The sequence below is a fragment of the Oncorhynchus tshawytscha genome, linkage group LG16 (genome assembly GCF_018296145.1).
Source record: "Oncorhynchus tshawytscha isolate Ot180627B linkage group LG16, Otsh_v2.0, whole genome shotgun sequence".
Lineage (NCBI taxonomy): Eukaryota > Metazoa > Chordata > Actinopteri > Salmoniformes > Salmonidae > Oncorhynchus > Oncorhynchus tshawytscha.
In genome coordinates, this window is record NC_056444.1 from 870,663 (window position 1) to 885,052 (window position 14,390).

The following is a 14,390-nucleotide window of genomic DNA, read 5'->3' on the forward strand; positions in this document are numbered from 1 at the left end:
TCTCTAGGAACCCCCCGTCTGTCTGTCTGTCTGTCTGTCTCTAGGAACCCCCGTCTGTCTGTCTGTCTGTCTGTCTCTAGGAACCCCCGTCTGTCTGTCTGTCTGTCTGTCTCTAGGAACCCCCCGTCTGTCTGTCTGTCTGTCTGTCTCTAGGAACCCCCGTCTGTCTGTCTGTCTGTCTGTCTCTAGGAACCCCCCGTCTGTCTGTCTGTCTGTCTGTCTCTAGGAACCCCCGTCTGTCTGTCTGTCTGTCTGTCTCTAGGAACCCCCGTCTGTCTGTCTGTCTGTCTCTAGGAACCCCCGTCTGTCTGTCTGTCTCTAGGAACCCCCCGTCTGTCTGTCTGTCTGTCTGTCTCTAGGAACCCCCCGTCTGTCTTTCTGTCTGTCTGTCTCTAGGAACCCCCTGTCTGTCTGTCTCTAGGAACAACCAGGAACTCCGTCTGTCACAACCACCAGGCACTCCCTTCCTATACAGATATCTAACCACATACCACTATATCAGAACTACAACTCTACATGTCCATAGTGCAAAAACAGAAGTCTGATGGACATTGGCTCCTACAGTCCAGTCCCTCCCTTTGTATTCGCACTCTGATAACCACTATGTCAGTAAAGTTAGGCTAATTGCAGTGCAGCATCAGGACCCACTTGAGAACGGGCTCCGGGGTGAGCATGGTGCAGTCGATCTCCAGGATCTGCTCCTCCTGGATGAAGTGCTGCCTCCAGGCCTGCAAGATGTTGTTCTTCAGGGCACAGCCCACAGGGCCAAAGTCATACAGACCACTCACACCTGTAGAGGGAACATTACAGACCACTCACACAAATAACATCTGATTGTTGTATCGTGTGTGCCTCCGTGTGTAACTAGGTGTGTGCCTCCGTGTGTAACTAGGTGTGTGCCTCCGTGTGTAACTAGGTGTGTGCCTCCGTGTGTAACTAGGTGTGTGCCTCCGTGTGTAACTAGGTGTGTGCCTCCGTGTGTAACTAGGTGTGTGCCTCCGTGTGTAACTAGGTGTGTGCCTCCGTGTGTAACTAGGTGTGTGCCTCCGTGTGTAACTAGGTGTGTGCCTCCGTGTGTAACTAGGTGTGTGCCTCCGTGTGTAACTAGGTGTGTGCCTCCGTGTGTAACTAGGTGTGTGCCTCCGTGTGTAACTAGGTGTGTGCCTCCGTGTGTAACTAGGTGTGTGCCTCCGTGTGTAACTAGGTGTGTGCCTCCGTGTGTAACTAGGTGTGTGCCTCCGTGTGTAACTAGGTGTGTGCCTCCGTGTGTAACTAGGTGTGTGCCTCCGTGTGTAACTAGGTGTGTGCCTCCGTGTGTAACTAGGTGTGTGCCTCCGTGTGTAACTAGGTGTTACATAGATCTCACCTCCATAGATAGCGAAGGCCTGGTCATAGAAGAATCTCCTCTTCAACGTATCCTCCATCTTGGTTCTGTCAACAATGTCATCTTTGGGCTGCAGAGACAGTTCCTGGAATACAAACAGTAGTGTGGTGATTAACAGTTTGAGAAGACACAAAACACTACCGATCTAAGGTAGTGCATACCTACCAAAGCTGATTTCAGCTTTTAAAAGACGGCCGATTGTATAGTTACTGGAAAAATAAAAGTATTTGGTGCGATTCTGGCATACTGTGGTGTAGTAGGCTATACTGTAGGAGATACTTTTAGGAGGATATGCTTTAACAGAGCTCACCTTAGTTTCCAGAGTTCTCTTCCTAGCTTTCAGTTCAGCCACAGCTTTAAGGACGTCAACATCAGGGGCACCATCCTGTTTCATCTGGCGCACCAGCTCACCCTGTAACATGACAATTACACTGAGAGCTGACAGAATACTTCCCACACTTGACTGAAAGTCAGGAGACCTTCATGGTAAATTGTAAATGAGGATTTGTTCTTACCCTCTTGAAGCTAGGGGACACTATTATGTTTGGAAAAATAACGGCCCCAAAGTAAACTGCCTATTTCTCAGGACCAGATGCTAGAATATGCATATAATTGACAGATTAGGATAAAAAAAACTCTAAAGTTTCCAAAACGGTCAAAATATTGTCTGTGAGTATAACAGAACTGATATTGCAGGCGAAACCCTGAGGAAATCCAATCAGGAAGTGCCTCTTATTTTGAAACCCTTCTGTTCCTATGCATGCCTATCCTCCATTTAAAAAGGGATATCAACCAGATTCCTTTCTCTCTGGCTTCCCTAAGGTGTCAGTCTTTAGACATAGTTTCAGGCTTTTATTTTGAAAAATGAGCGTGAAAGATCACATTGCGTAAGTGGATAGGTGGGGGCTCTGAGTTAGTTTTTGCGCTACAGAATAAAGCCGCCATTGTTCCTCCCCCTGTTATTGAAAAACCTACACACTCGGTTGATATATTATCGAATATATATTTTAAAAACTACCTGAGGAATGATTATAGAAAACGTTTGACATGTTTCTGTGGACATTATGGAGACTATTTGGAATTTCCGTCTGCGTTGTCGTGACCGCTCTTTCCTGTGGATTTCTGAACGCGACAAACAAACGTCGGTATTTTGGGTATAAAAATAATCTTTATGGAACAAAAGGAACATTTGTTGTGTAACTGGGAGTCTCGTGAGTGAAAACATCTGAAGATCAAAGGTAAACGATTAATTTGATCGTTTTTCTGATTTGTGACCAAGCTACCTGACGCTAAGTCTACTTAATGTTTTGTTGTGCGATCGATAAGCAATCCAAGCGTTTGTGTAAGTTTTCGCTGTAAAGCATCATTTCAAAATCTGAGACGACAGGTGGATGAACAAAAAGCTAAGCTGTGTTTTGCAAGAATTTAAAACCATTTTTGTAAGAATATAGTATATGGGATTGATTAAGAAATTTAGCTGAATTTGACTAATATTATGGTGTTTCTATTCCAAGATCAACAAAACCCTCAGGGTTTCCGGTAGGAAAATATGGCGCTGTACAACGTGACCTTTATTTTACTAGACAAGTCAGTTAAGATTTTTTAAATTTTTTAAATGAACCTCTCGCTCTCTCTACAAAACGAAAAAAAAAACATGTATATACAGTACCAGAGTCAAAAGTTTGGACAACTAGTCATTCAATAATTTCTCTTTATTGTTACTATATTATACATTGTAGAATAATAGTGAAGACATCAAAACTATGAAACACACATGGAATCGTGTAGTAACCAAAAGCGTCAAATAAAAATATTTGGCCAACCTTTGCCATGACAGCTTTGCACACTCTTGGCTTTCTGTCATCCAGCTTCACCTGGAATGCTTTTCCAACAGTTTTGAAGGCGTTCCCACATATGCTGAGCTCTTGTTGGCTACTTTTCCTTCACTCTGCGGTCCAACTCATCCCAAACCATCTCAATCGGGTTGAGGTTGGGCGATTGTGGAGGCCAGGTAATCTGATGCAGCACTCAATCATTGTCCTTGGTCAAATAGTCCTTACACAGCCTGGAGGTGTGTTTTGGGTCATTGTTCAGTTGAAAAACAAATGATAGTGGGACTAAGCCCAAACCAGATGGGATGGCGTATCGCTGCAGAATGCTGTGGTAGCCATGCTGGTTAAGTGTGCCTTGAATTCTAAATCAGACAGTGTCACTATCAAAGCACACCATAACACCACCTCCTCCATGCTTCACGATGGGAACCACACATGCAGAGATCATTAGTTCACCTACTCTGCATCTCAAAGATACGGCAGTTGGAAACAAAAATCTAAAATTTGGACTCATCAGACCAAGGGACAGATTTCCACCGGTCTATTGTCCATTGCTCGTGTTTCTTGGCCCAAGCAAGTCTCTTCTTCTTATTGGTGTCCTTTCTTTAGTTTTTTCTTTGCAGCAATTCGACCATGAAGGCCTGATTTACACAGTCTCCTCTGAACAGTTGATGTTGAGATGTGTCTGTTACTTGAACTCTGCGAAGCATTTATTTGGGCTGCAATCTGAGGCTGGTAACTCTAATGAACTTATACTCTGCAGCAGAGGTAACTCTGGGTCTTCATTTCCTGTGGTGCTCCACATGAGAGCCAGTTTGATCATAACACTTGATGGTTTTTGCAACTTCACTTGAACAAATTTTAAAAATTATTGAAATGTTCCGTATTGACTGACCTTCATGTCTTAAAGTAATGATGGACTGTTGTTTCTCTTTGCTGATTTGAGCCGTTCTTGCCATAATATGGACTTGGTCTTTTACTAAATAGGGCTGGGCGGTATACCATATTTTATGATATACCGGTATTGATGCAGGGACCAGTTTGAGTTTTTACTTTACCTTCTAAAATGGTATTTGAATGTTTGGTTTGTTCAATGTGATACGCTATGTGTAACGTACATTTTTATAGTTTACTTTGCCACTTGAGTCATCTCTCTGCTCTTTCTCTCCATGCCACTTTCCACACAGACCTAGCCACGCCCCCTGTCACTCAAGGAACACATTTGGTGTTCCTCAACCACGAGACACTTGTATTCAGTCTGCATGGTCAATGCAGCACATGCAACAATGCTGATGACAACGATGCTGTTTTCACTTTGCTTCTTAATATAAATCCACTAGCGTTCTATAATGACTCTTAGTTTGTGTTTCTTACATCTGCAAACAGCTAGTTTGTATTTTCTTAGCAAGTTGCCCTAAATCTTGTGAGACAGAGAATTTTCTAGACCATGCATGTTAATTATTAATTGCAGAAGAGCTAGTACTCTATATGTGCTCTGGGCCATTAGACACCATTAGACATGCACTTGTCTGGGGTGTGGACACGACTGGTTATTCCTGCAACAGTGTTATGGCCTAATATGTACTGTTGCTATGGTTACACCTCTTGGGACTTTTCCAGAACATGGGTGTTCCTTTCAGAGGAGCTAGAAGGAAGACTGGTCTGGTATAGAGTACAGTATATACATATGATTAGAGGTCGGCCGATTAATCGGAATGGCCGATTAATTAGGACCGATTTCAAGTTCTCATAACAATCGGAAATCTGTGTTTTTGGACGCCGATTTTGCCCCCCACATTTTTTTTTTTTTACACCTTTATTTAACTAGGCAAGTCAGTTAAGAACAAATTCTTATTTTCAATGACGGCCTAGGGGTTAACTGCCTGTTCAGGGGCAGAACGACAGATTTTGTATCTTGTCAGCTCTGGGATTCAATCTTGCAACCCTACGGTTAACTAGTACAACGCTCTAAACACCTGCCTCTCATTGCACTCCACGAGGAGAGTGCCTGTCACGCGAATGCAGTAGAAGCCAAGGTAAGTTGCTAGCTAGCATTAAACTTATCTTATAAAAAACAATAATAATTACTAGTTAACTACACATGGTTGATATTACTAGTTTATCAAGCGTGTCCTGCGTTGCATATAAATCGATGCAACACTGGGGGATGATTTAACAAAAGCGCATTTGCGAAAAAAGCACAATCGTTGCAGGACTGTACCTAACCATAAACACCAATGCCTTAAAATCAATACACAGAAGTATATATTTTTAAACCTGGATATTTAGCTAAAAGAAATCCAGGTTAGGAGGCAATATTAACCAGGTGAAATTGTGTCACTTCTCTTGCGTTCATTGCACACAGAGTCAGGGTATATGTAACAGTTTGGGCAGCCTGGCTCATTGCAAACTAATTTGCCAGAATTTTACGTAATTATGACATAACATTGAAGGCTGTGCAATGTAACAAGAATATTTAGACTTAGGGGTGCCACCCGTTAGATAAAATACAGAACGGTTCCGTATTTCACTGAAATAAAACGTTTTGTTTTCAAAATTATACACTGCTCAAAAAAATAAAGGGAACACTAAAATAACACATCCTAGATCTGAATGAATGAAATATTCACATTAAATACTGGTTTTCTTCACATAGTTGAATGTGCTGACAACAAATCACGCAAAAATTGTCAATGGAAATCAAATTTATCAACCCATGGAGGTCTGGATTTGGAGTCACACTCATAATTAAAGTGGAAAACCACACTACAGGCTGATCCAACTTTGATGTAATGTCCTTAAAACAAGTCAAAATGAGGCTCAGTAGTGTGTGTGGCCTCCACGTGCCTGTATGACCTCCCTACAACGCCTGGGCATGCTCCTGATGAGGTGGCGGATAGTCTCCTGAGGGATCTCCACCCAGACCTGGACTAAAGCATCCGCCAACTCCTGGACAGTCTGTGTTGCAACGTGGCGTTGGTGGATGGAGCGAGACATGATGTCCCAGATGTGCTCAATTGGATTCAGCACTTTTGTGCGTTTTGCCAGCAGTTCTTTGCAAAACATAAACAGCACTGTTTATGACTTCAAGCCTATCAGCCTAATGGCTGGTGTATTCGATGTGAAATGGCTAGCTAGTTAGCGGGGTGCGCGCTGATAGCGTTTCAAACGTCACTCGCTCTGAGACTTGGAGTAGTTATTCCCCTTGCTCTGCAAGGGCCACGGCTTCTGTGGAGCGATGGGTAACGCTGCTTCGAATGTGGCTGTTGTCGATGCTTTCCTGGTTCGAGCCCAGGTAGCGGCAAGGAGAGGGACGGAAGCTATACTGTTACACCGGCAATACTAAAAAGTGCCTATAAGAACATCCAATAGTCAAAGGTTAATGAAATAGAAATGGTATAGAGGGAAATAGTCCTATAAATACTATATTAACTACAACCCAAAACCTCTTACCTTGGAATATTGAAGTCTCATGTTAAAAGGAACCACCAACTTTCATATGTTCTCATGTTCTGAGCAAGGAACTGAAACGTTAGCTTTCGTACATAGCACATATTGCACTTTTACTTTCTTCTCCAACACTTTGTTTTTGCATTATTTCAACCAAATTGAACAGGTTTCATTATTTATTTGAGGCTAAATGGATTTTTATTGATGTATTATATTTAGTTAAAATAAGTGTTCATTTAATATTGTTGTAATTGTCATTATTACAAATAAATAAAAATAAAAAAATCAAATCAGCCGATTAAATCGGTATCGGCTTTTTTTGGGTCCTCCAATAATCGGTATCGGCGTTGAAAAATCATAATCGGTCGACCTCTACACATGATATATACATAAACATAAAAACACAAATGCTTTGTTTGTAAATCATGTCTTGAGTGCTGGAGTGTGCCCTGGCTATCCATAAATAACTAGAAAAGACAATTTGTGCCATCTGGTTTGCTTAATATAAGGAATATGAAATGATTTGATACTTAAGTACATTTACTTTTGATACTTAAGTATATTTAAATCCAAACACTTTGAGACTTTTACTCAAGTAGTATTTTACTGGGTGACTTTCACTTTTCTATTAATGGTATCTTTACTTTTACTCAAGTATGACAATTGGGTACTTTTTCCACCACTGCAATTGAGTGCAGGAAATACAGAAATGATAAGTGCTGAAATTTGTTTTGGTTGAAGTTGAATTAAACAGCATAAAATAATAAGAATGGAGAAACATTCTAAGTGATTTCAATGAGTCTATGTGTTGCCACCCTAGGATCACTCACTACTCCTAAAGCAAATGTATAACTTTTATTGTTCAAAAACTAAAAATACGTCAAACCGTCCATTTTTGTTTTTTAAATACCGTGATATAATATTTTGCCCATATCGCCCAGCCCTACCATCTTCTTTATGCCACCCATACCTGGTCACAAAACAACTGACTGGCTCAAAACGCATTAAGGAAGAAATTCCACAAATGAACTTTTAACAAGGCACCTGTTCATTGAAATTCATTCCAGTTGACTACCTCATGAAGCTGGTTGAGAGAATGCAAAGAGTGTGCAAAGCTGTCAAGGCAAATGGTGGATACTTTGAAAAATATATTTTGATTTGTTTAACACTTTTTTGTTGAATATATGCTTCCATATTTGTTATTTCATAGTCTTGATGTCTTCATTATTGGTCTACAATGTAGAAAATAGTAAAAATAAAGAAAAACCATTGAATGGGTAGGTGTCCAAACTTTTGACTAGTACTGTATAAACACAAACATTTTCAGGATGGTAAATCATTGTCAGTGTAAATTTAAAACAACTAAAACCAGATATAAAAAGTCTGTAGAAAAAGAGCTAAATATAAAAAAGAGCTAAATATAAAAAAATTAAAAATAAGAATCTTTTACAACTGTTGGCAGAATCGTGCTGATATAGTGTATAAGAGGTCACAAAAAGTTTTCCAGCGATTCCGATGTGGTTGATGTAAAGAATATTTGTTGGTTTGTGGTGTCTAATGAGGAGCAACCAGACGCTGCACTTGACACGTTTATGAAACTGCTTATTCCAGTTACTAATAATCATACACCCACCATTAAGAAAATTACTGTAAACTTAAATCCCTGAGGATTGTTGACGAATTGAACAATTGGTTGAGAAGGATGAGGCAAAAGAGGTGGCAAATTGGTCTGGCTGTACAACCGATTGGCAAATGTACTGCACATGGAGAAATCGTGACTAAACTGAATAAAAAGAAGAAACTACACTGTGAAATAAAGAAAAATGACAAAGAATGATAGTAAAAAGTTTGAGCACATTAAATGAAATTCTGGGCAAAAAGACAAACTCGGCTCCATCATTCATTGAATCACATGGCTCATCACAAAACCCACTGATATTACCAACTATTTCAAGATTGTGGGGGCTGCTTTGTTAGACTTTAGTGCGGCTTTTGATGTTATCAATCATAGTCTGTTGCTGGAAAAACTTGTGTTATGGCTTTACATCCCCTGGTATAATGTGGATAAAGAGTTACCTGTCTAACAGAACACAGAGGGTGTTCTTTAATGGAAGCCTCTCCAACAAAATCCAGGTAGAATCAGGAATTCCCCAGGGCAGCTGTCTAGGCCCCTTACTTTTTTCAATCTTTACTAACGAGTAAAGCCAGGGTTCTTGCCTGCCATATGAGTTCTGTTATACTCAGACATCATTCAAACAGTTTTAGAAACTTCAGAGTGTTTTCTATCCAATAATAATATGCATATATTAGCAACTGAGACTGAGGAGCAGGCCGTTTACTCTGGGCACCTTATTCATCCAAGCTACTCAATACTGCCCCCCAGCCATAAGAAGTTAAGTCTTGCAGTCGTTTCAGTTGCTGTAGTAGCTGATGTGTTGAGTCGACACAGACACATCAGCTACTACAGCGACTGAAATGACTGCAAGACTTAACAAAGAGCTGCAGTTAGTTTCAGAATGGGTGGCAAGGAATAAATTAGTCCTCAATATTTCTAAAGCTAAAAGCATTGTTTTGGGGGCAAATCATTCACTAAACATTGTAATCAATAATGTGGTAAGTGAGCAAGAACTACTTGGAGTAACCTCTTCACAGTCCCCAAGTCCAGAACAGACTATGTAGAGCCATGACTACATGGAACTGTATTCCACATCAGGTAACTGATGCAACCAGTAGAATCAGATTTTTTTTTTAAACATAAAAATACATTATGAAACAGCAGGGACTATGGAAGCAACACAACATAAGTGCAGACACATGCATACAAACACACAATAACATACACACAAGTACACATGGATTTTGTGTTGTAGATATGTAGTAGTAGAGTAGGGGCCGGAGGGCACACAGGGTGTTGTGAATGTATTGTCATGTTTTTAAAAACGTATAACTGCCTTCATTTTGAGGGACCCAAGGAAGAGTAGCTGCTGCCTTGGCATAAAAACAAACTCACAATCACCAATAAAAACTAGACAGTCATAATTTTTTATTTCCGAAAATGTCATGGGGACCCCATTGATTTTGTTATGTTTAAGTCACTCAGAGTAAGAACTCTGCATCAGCCAAGGCAAAATGTCTAAATACAGGAAATAGCTTTGAAACGGCACATTTTCTCTCGATTCCATGACAAAATGTGCAGAATTGAAGAAAATTTGCATTAAAACAGCACAATTGTATATTTGTGGCCAAGAGGAGGGCCTTTAAAAGCTTTGGTCGGAGACCTCACAATTAGCTAGCCACTACCTCGCCCCTCTCAAAGCTAACTTTGACAGCCGCAAAAAAAAAAAAATACTAGGGGAAACACTGCCACCCAAATATCACTGTGAATCAGCTCTGGGCTGAAACGTGGCATGGTGGGAAATAAATAAGTCGCAGGCATGGATGTTAATACAATTATTTCTGAAATCATATCCAAGCTAGCTGGTATAACGGTCAACAGAATATAGCTGTATTAAATCAGTTATTTACTGCTTCCATAAATCTGCTCTACAGATCTCCAACTAATAGGCAAAAAAATATATAAATCAGTTAGCATGCTGGCTACCGGTTAGTTAGCTAGCTACATGGATATGCTACATTCAAAGACTGCTAACGTTGTATGTAAATGTTAGCTAGCAAAATAACCAGCTACAGCAGCTTTGTTTGAGCTGTCATTTCTGGGCGATTACTAATGAATGCATGGATGATGTGGGGATCTTTGGAGTGAATAAAATAAGGGTTTAGCTTAATTCCCGTGGCTTTAAATGTCAATTTACCTGTTCTTTCACTGCCAGCCTCAGTGGGGCGAGGATTTCTTCAATATTGCCACTCATTTTGTGTCCTTCGGAAAGCTCCAGCCAAAGACTTTTCTTTTTCTTACACAAGCAGACCGACAAAGAAAACGACCTGTTTTGGGTCGGACAGCGCAGCAGCGACTGTAGAAACCGGCAGACCCTCGGCACCGAGCGAATCTCAATGCTGGTCCTCAGCAGTGCTGATGTTGCGCTACGAAGCATGGACCGCGGGCGGAGCGACAATGTGGATGGAACAGAATGATGAAATCTCAGAAAACAAGTAAATGAATGCTTCAGTTATCAAGTGGCAGTTTCAACATGTTATTCCCTAGAAAATGGATAAATACACTTGGTGCAGATTCGACAAAGTATTCCAGCTTTCACCAGCATATGGCGCTGTTGCTCTGAGGAAGAGCATAATGGTTAATTGAATCTTTCATAAACTCATGCATGGCCCGGTTGCATAAACATCTTAAGTGTTTCCCTTAAAGGTTTACATTATTGTCTCTTACCTAAATGAATTGTTTAATGGCGTTGCATAGAGCCCGTCAAATATTTCCTTAGGTAGGGGACACTTAAGGGGCTTTAAGGTCGTTTTTTATTTTTATTTAACCTTTATTTAACCAGGTAGGCTAGTTGAGAACAAGTTCTCATTTGCAACTGCGACCTGGCCAAGATAAAGCATAGCAGTGTGAGCAGACAACAGAGTTACACATGGAGTAAACAATTAACAAGTCAATAACATAGTCGAAAAAGAAAAAAAAGGCATGTATGGCAGAATGAGTATCTGGTTACCGTGGTGAAGGTCTGATTAACTGACTAAGGGTTCGTTAGTAAATTCACTCTGTCTATTTACTCATCCAATACAAATGCAATCAGTCGATATAATCGAGAACTATCATCAGAAATCAAGCGATATGAATCAGACAGTGGGGCGCCGCCTGACCCACTAGCTGGCCAGAAGGTTTAAATCAACATTTCATATCGTGTTGTAGATGTACTGTATTGACAATAACGCAAGATCACATTTCCAGCATGGCCGCCAAACCAGACCTCCCTTGTCCGCCATAGGAAGCAAACTGGTAATTAATAAATAATAAGTGAGCATTGCATTTGCAGCTCCTAAATTAATAAAACATTTAAAACGCAGTTTAAAACGTCACCTCTGAATGAACTCCGGAAACTCGTGACGCAGCTGACTAGCTTTACTGAGAACCTGCAGGCGAGTTCCAGGATGCAGGTTGATACGGGTGTGTTCGTTGCAAGGCTGTGGTTGCGTTGCTAACCCGCGGGCGTGTCACAGGTCGACACGGGTGCGTTCCAGGTGGACTTCATTGCTTCTTAATTTATGGGTGGATTACAACGGAAAGTTAACATAACAGATTAGCATAATTGGTTCAGATGATTTATTTGCCTCTCCCAAATCACTATTGCAGGGCTGACCAACTCTGTTCCTGGAGAGCTACCATCCTGTAGGTTTTCGCTTCAAACCCAGTAGTAACTAACATGATTCAATTTATCAACCAGTTAGTTAGGTGCACTACATAAGGGCTGGAACAAAAACCTACACTACCATTAAAACCCAGAATCTTATACTGGATTTCTCCAGACTTCCAAAACATGGAAGGATGGCCACGCAAGGCTAGTGTTGAACATTTTGGAAGGATGGCCACGCGAGGCTAGTGTTGAACATATTGGATGGATGGCCACGCGAGGCTAGCGCTTAACATTTTGGAAGGATGGCCACGCGAGGCTAGCGCTTAACATTTTGGAAGGATGGCCACGCGAGGCTAGTGTTGAACATATTGGATGGATGGCCACGCGAGGCTAGCGCTTAACATTTTGGAAGGATGGCCACGTGAGGATAGTGTTGAAGATTTTGGAAGGATGGCCACACGAGGCTAGCGCTTAACATTTTGGAAGGATGGCCACGTGAGGATAGTGTTGAAGATTTTGGAAGGATGGCCACACGAGGCTAGTGCTGAACATATTGGGATGGATGGCCACGCGAGGCTAATGTTTAACACATTGGGATGGATGGCTACGCGAGGCTAGTGTTGAACATATTGGATGGATGGCAACTTGAGGCTAGCGCTTAACATATTGGAAGGATGGCAACTTGAGGCTAGTGTTGAACATATTGGATGGATGGCAACTTGAGGCTAGCGCTTAACATATTGGAAGGATGGCAACGCGAGGCTAGTGTTGAACACATTGGATGGATGGCCACGCGAGGCTAGTGTTGAACACATTGGATGGATGGCCACGCGAGGCTAGTGTTGAACACATTGGATGGATGGCCACGCGAGGCTAGTGTTGAACACATTGGATGGATGGCCACGCGAGGCTAGTGTTGAACACATTGGATGGATGGCCACGCGAGGCTAGCGCTGAACATATTGGAAGGATGGCCACGCGAGGCTAGTGGTGAACATATTGGAAGGATAACCACGCGAGGCTAGTGTTGGACACATTGGATGGATGTCAACTTGAGGCTAGTGTTGAACATATTGGAAGGATGGCCACGTGAGGCTAGTGTTGAACACATTGGATGGATGGCCACGCGAGGCTAGCGCTGAACATATTGAAAAGATGGCAACTTGAGGCTAGTGTTGAACATATTGGAAGGATGGCCACGTGAGGCTAAAGTTGAACACATTGGGATGGATGGCTACGCGAGGCTAGCGCTGAACATATTGGAAGGATGGCAACTTGAGGCTAGTGTTGAACATATTGGATGGATGGCCACGCGAGGCTAGTGCTTAACATATTGGAAGGATGGCCACACGAGGCTAGTGTTGAACATATTGGAAGGATGGCCACGCGAGGCTAGTGTTGAACATATTGGAAGGATGGCCACGTGAGGCTAGTGTTGAACATATTGGAAGGATGGCCACGCGAGGCTAGTGCTGAACATATTGTAAGAATGGCAACTTGAGGCTAGTGCTGAACATATTGGAAGGATGGCCAGACGAGGCAAGTGCTGAACATATTGGAAGGATGGCCAGACGAGGCAAGTGCTGAACATATTGGAAGGATGGCCACGCGAGGCTAGTGTTGAACATATTGGATGGATGGCCACGCGAGGCTAGCGCTGAACATATTGGAAGGATGGCCACGTGAGGCTAGTGTTGAACACAATGGATGGATGGCAACTTGAGGCTAGTGTTGAACATATTGGAAGGATGGCCACGTGAGGCTAGTGTTGAACACATTGGATGGATGGCCACGCGAGGCTAGTGTTGAACACATTGGATGGATGGCCACGCGAGGCTAGCGCTGAACATATTGGAAGAATGGCCATGTGAGGCTAGTGGTGAACATATTGGAAGGATGGCCACGCGAGGCTAGAGGTGAACATATTGGAAGGATAACCACGCGAGGCTAGCGCTGAACATATTGGATGGATGGCCACGCGAGGCTAGCGCTGAACATATTGGAAGAATGGCCATGTGAGGCTAGTGGTGAACATATTGGAAGGATGGCCACGCGAGGCTAGAGGTGAACATATTGGAAGGATAACCACGCGAGGCTAGCGCTGAACATATTGGATGGATGGCCACGCGAGGCTAGCGCTGAACATATTGGAAGGATGGCAACTTGAGGCTAGTGTTGAACATATTGGAAGGATGGCCACGCGAGGCTAATGTTGAACATATTGGAAGGATGGCCACGCGAGGCTAGTGTTGAACATATTGGAAGGATGGCCACGCGAGGCTAGTGTTGAACATATTGGAAGGATGGCCACGCGAGGCTAATGTTGAACATATTGGAAGGATGGCCACGAGGCTAGTGAGGCTAATGTTGAACATATTGGAAGGATGGCCACGCGAGGCTAGCGCTGAACATATTGGAAGGATGGCCACGCGAGGCTAGTGTTGAACACATTGGATG

At 42.3% G+C, this 14,390-nt stretch overlaps 1 protein-coding gene across 1 annotated transcript in view; it reads right to left on the reverse strand.

Moving 5' to 3' along the window:
* Positions 1-11,105, reverse strand: part of gars1 (glycyl-tRNA synthetase 1) — a 33,387-nt gene extending 22,282 nt beyond the window's left edge. Inside the window, exons 1-4 of the mRNA XM_024427505.2 lie at positions 10,479-11,105; positions 1,695-1,796; positions 1,367-1,469; positions 649-790 (exon numbers count right to left, since the gene is read on the reverse strand). Coding sequence (XP_024283273.1) covers positions 649-790; positions 1,367-1,469; positions 1,695-1,796; positions 10,479-10,718 — 587 coding nt within the window. The 5' untranslated portion in view covers positions 10,719-11,105. The remainder of the gene's footprint in view (positions 1-648; positions 791-1,366; positions 1,470-1,694; positions 1,797-10,478) is intronic.
* Positions 11,106-14,390: the final 3,285 nt, after the last annotated feature.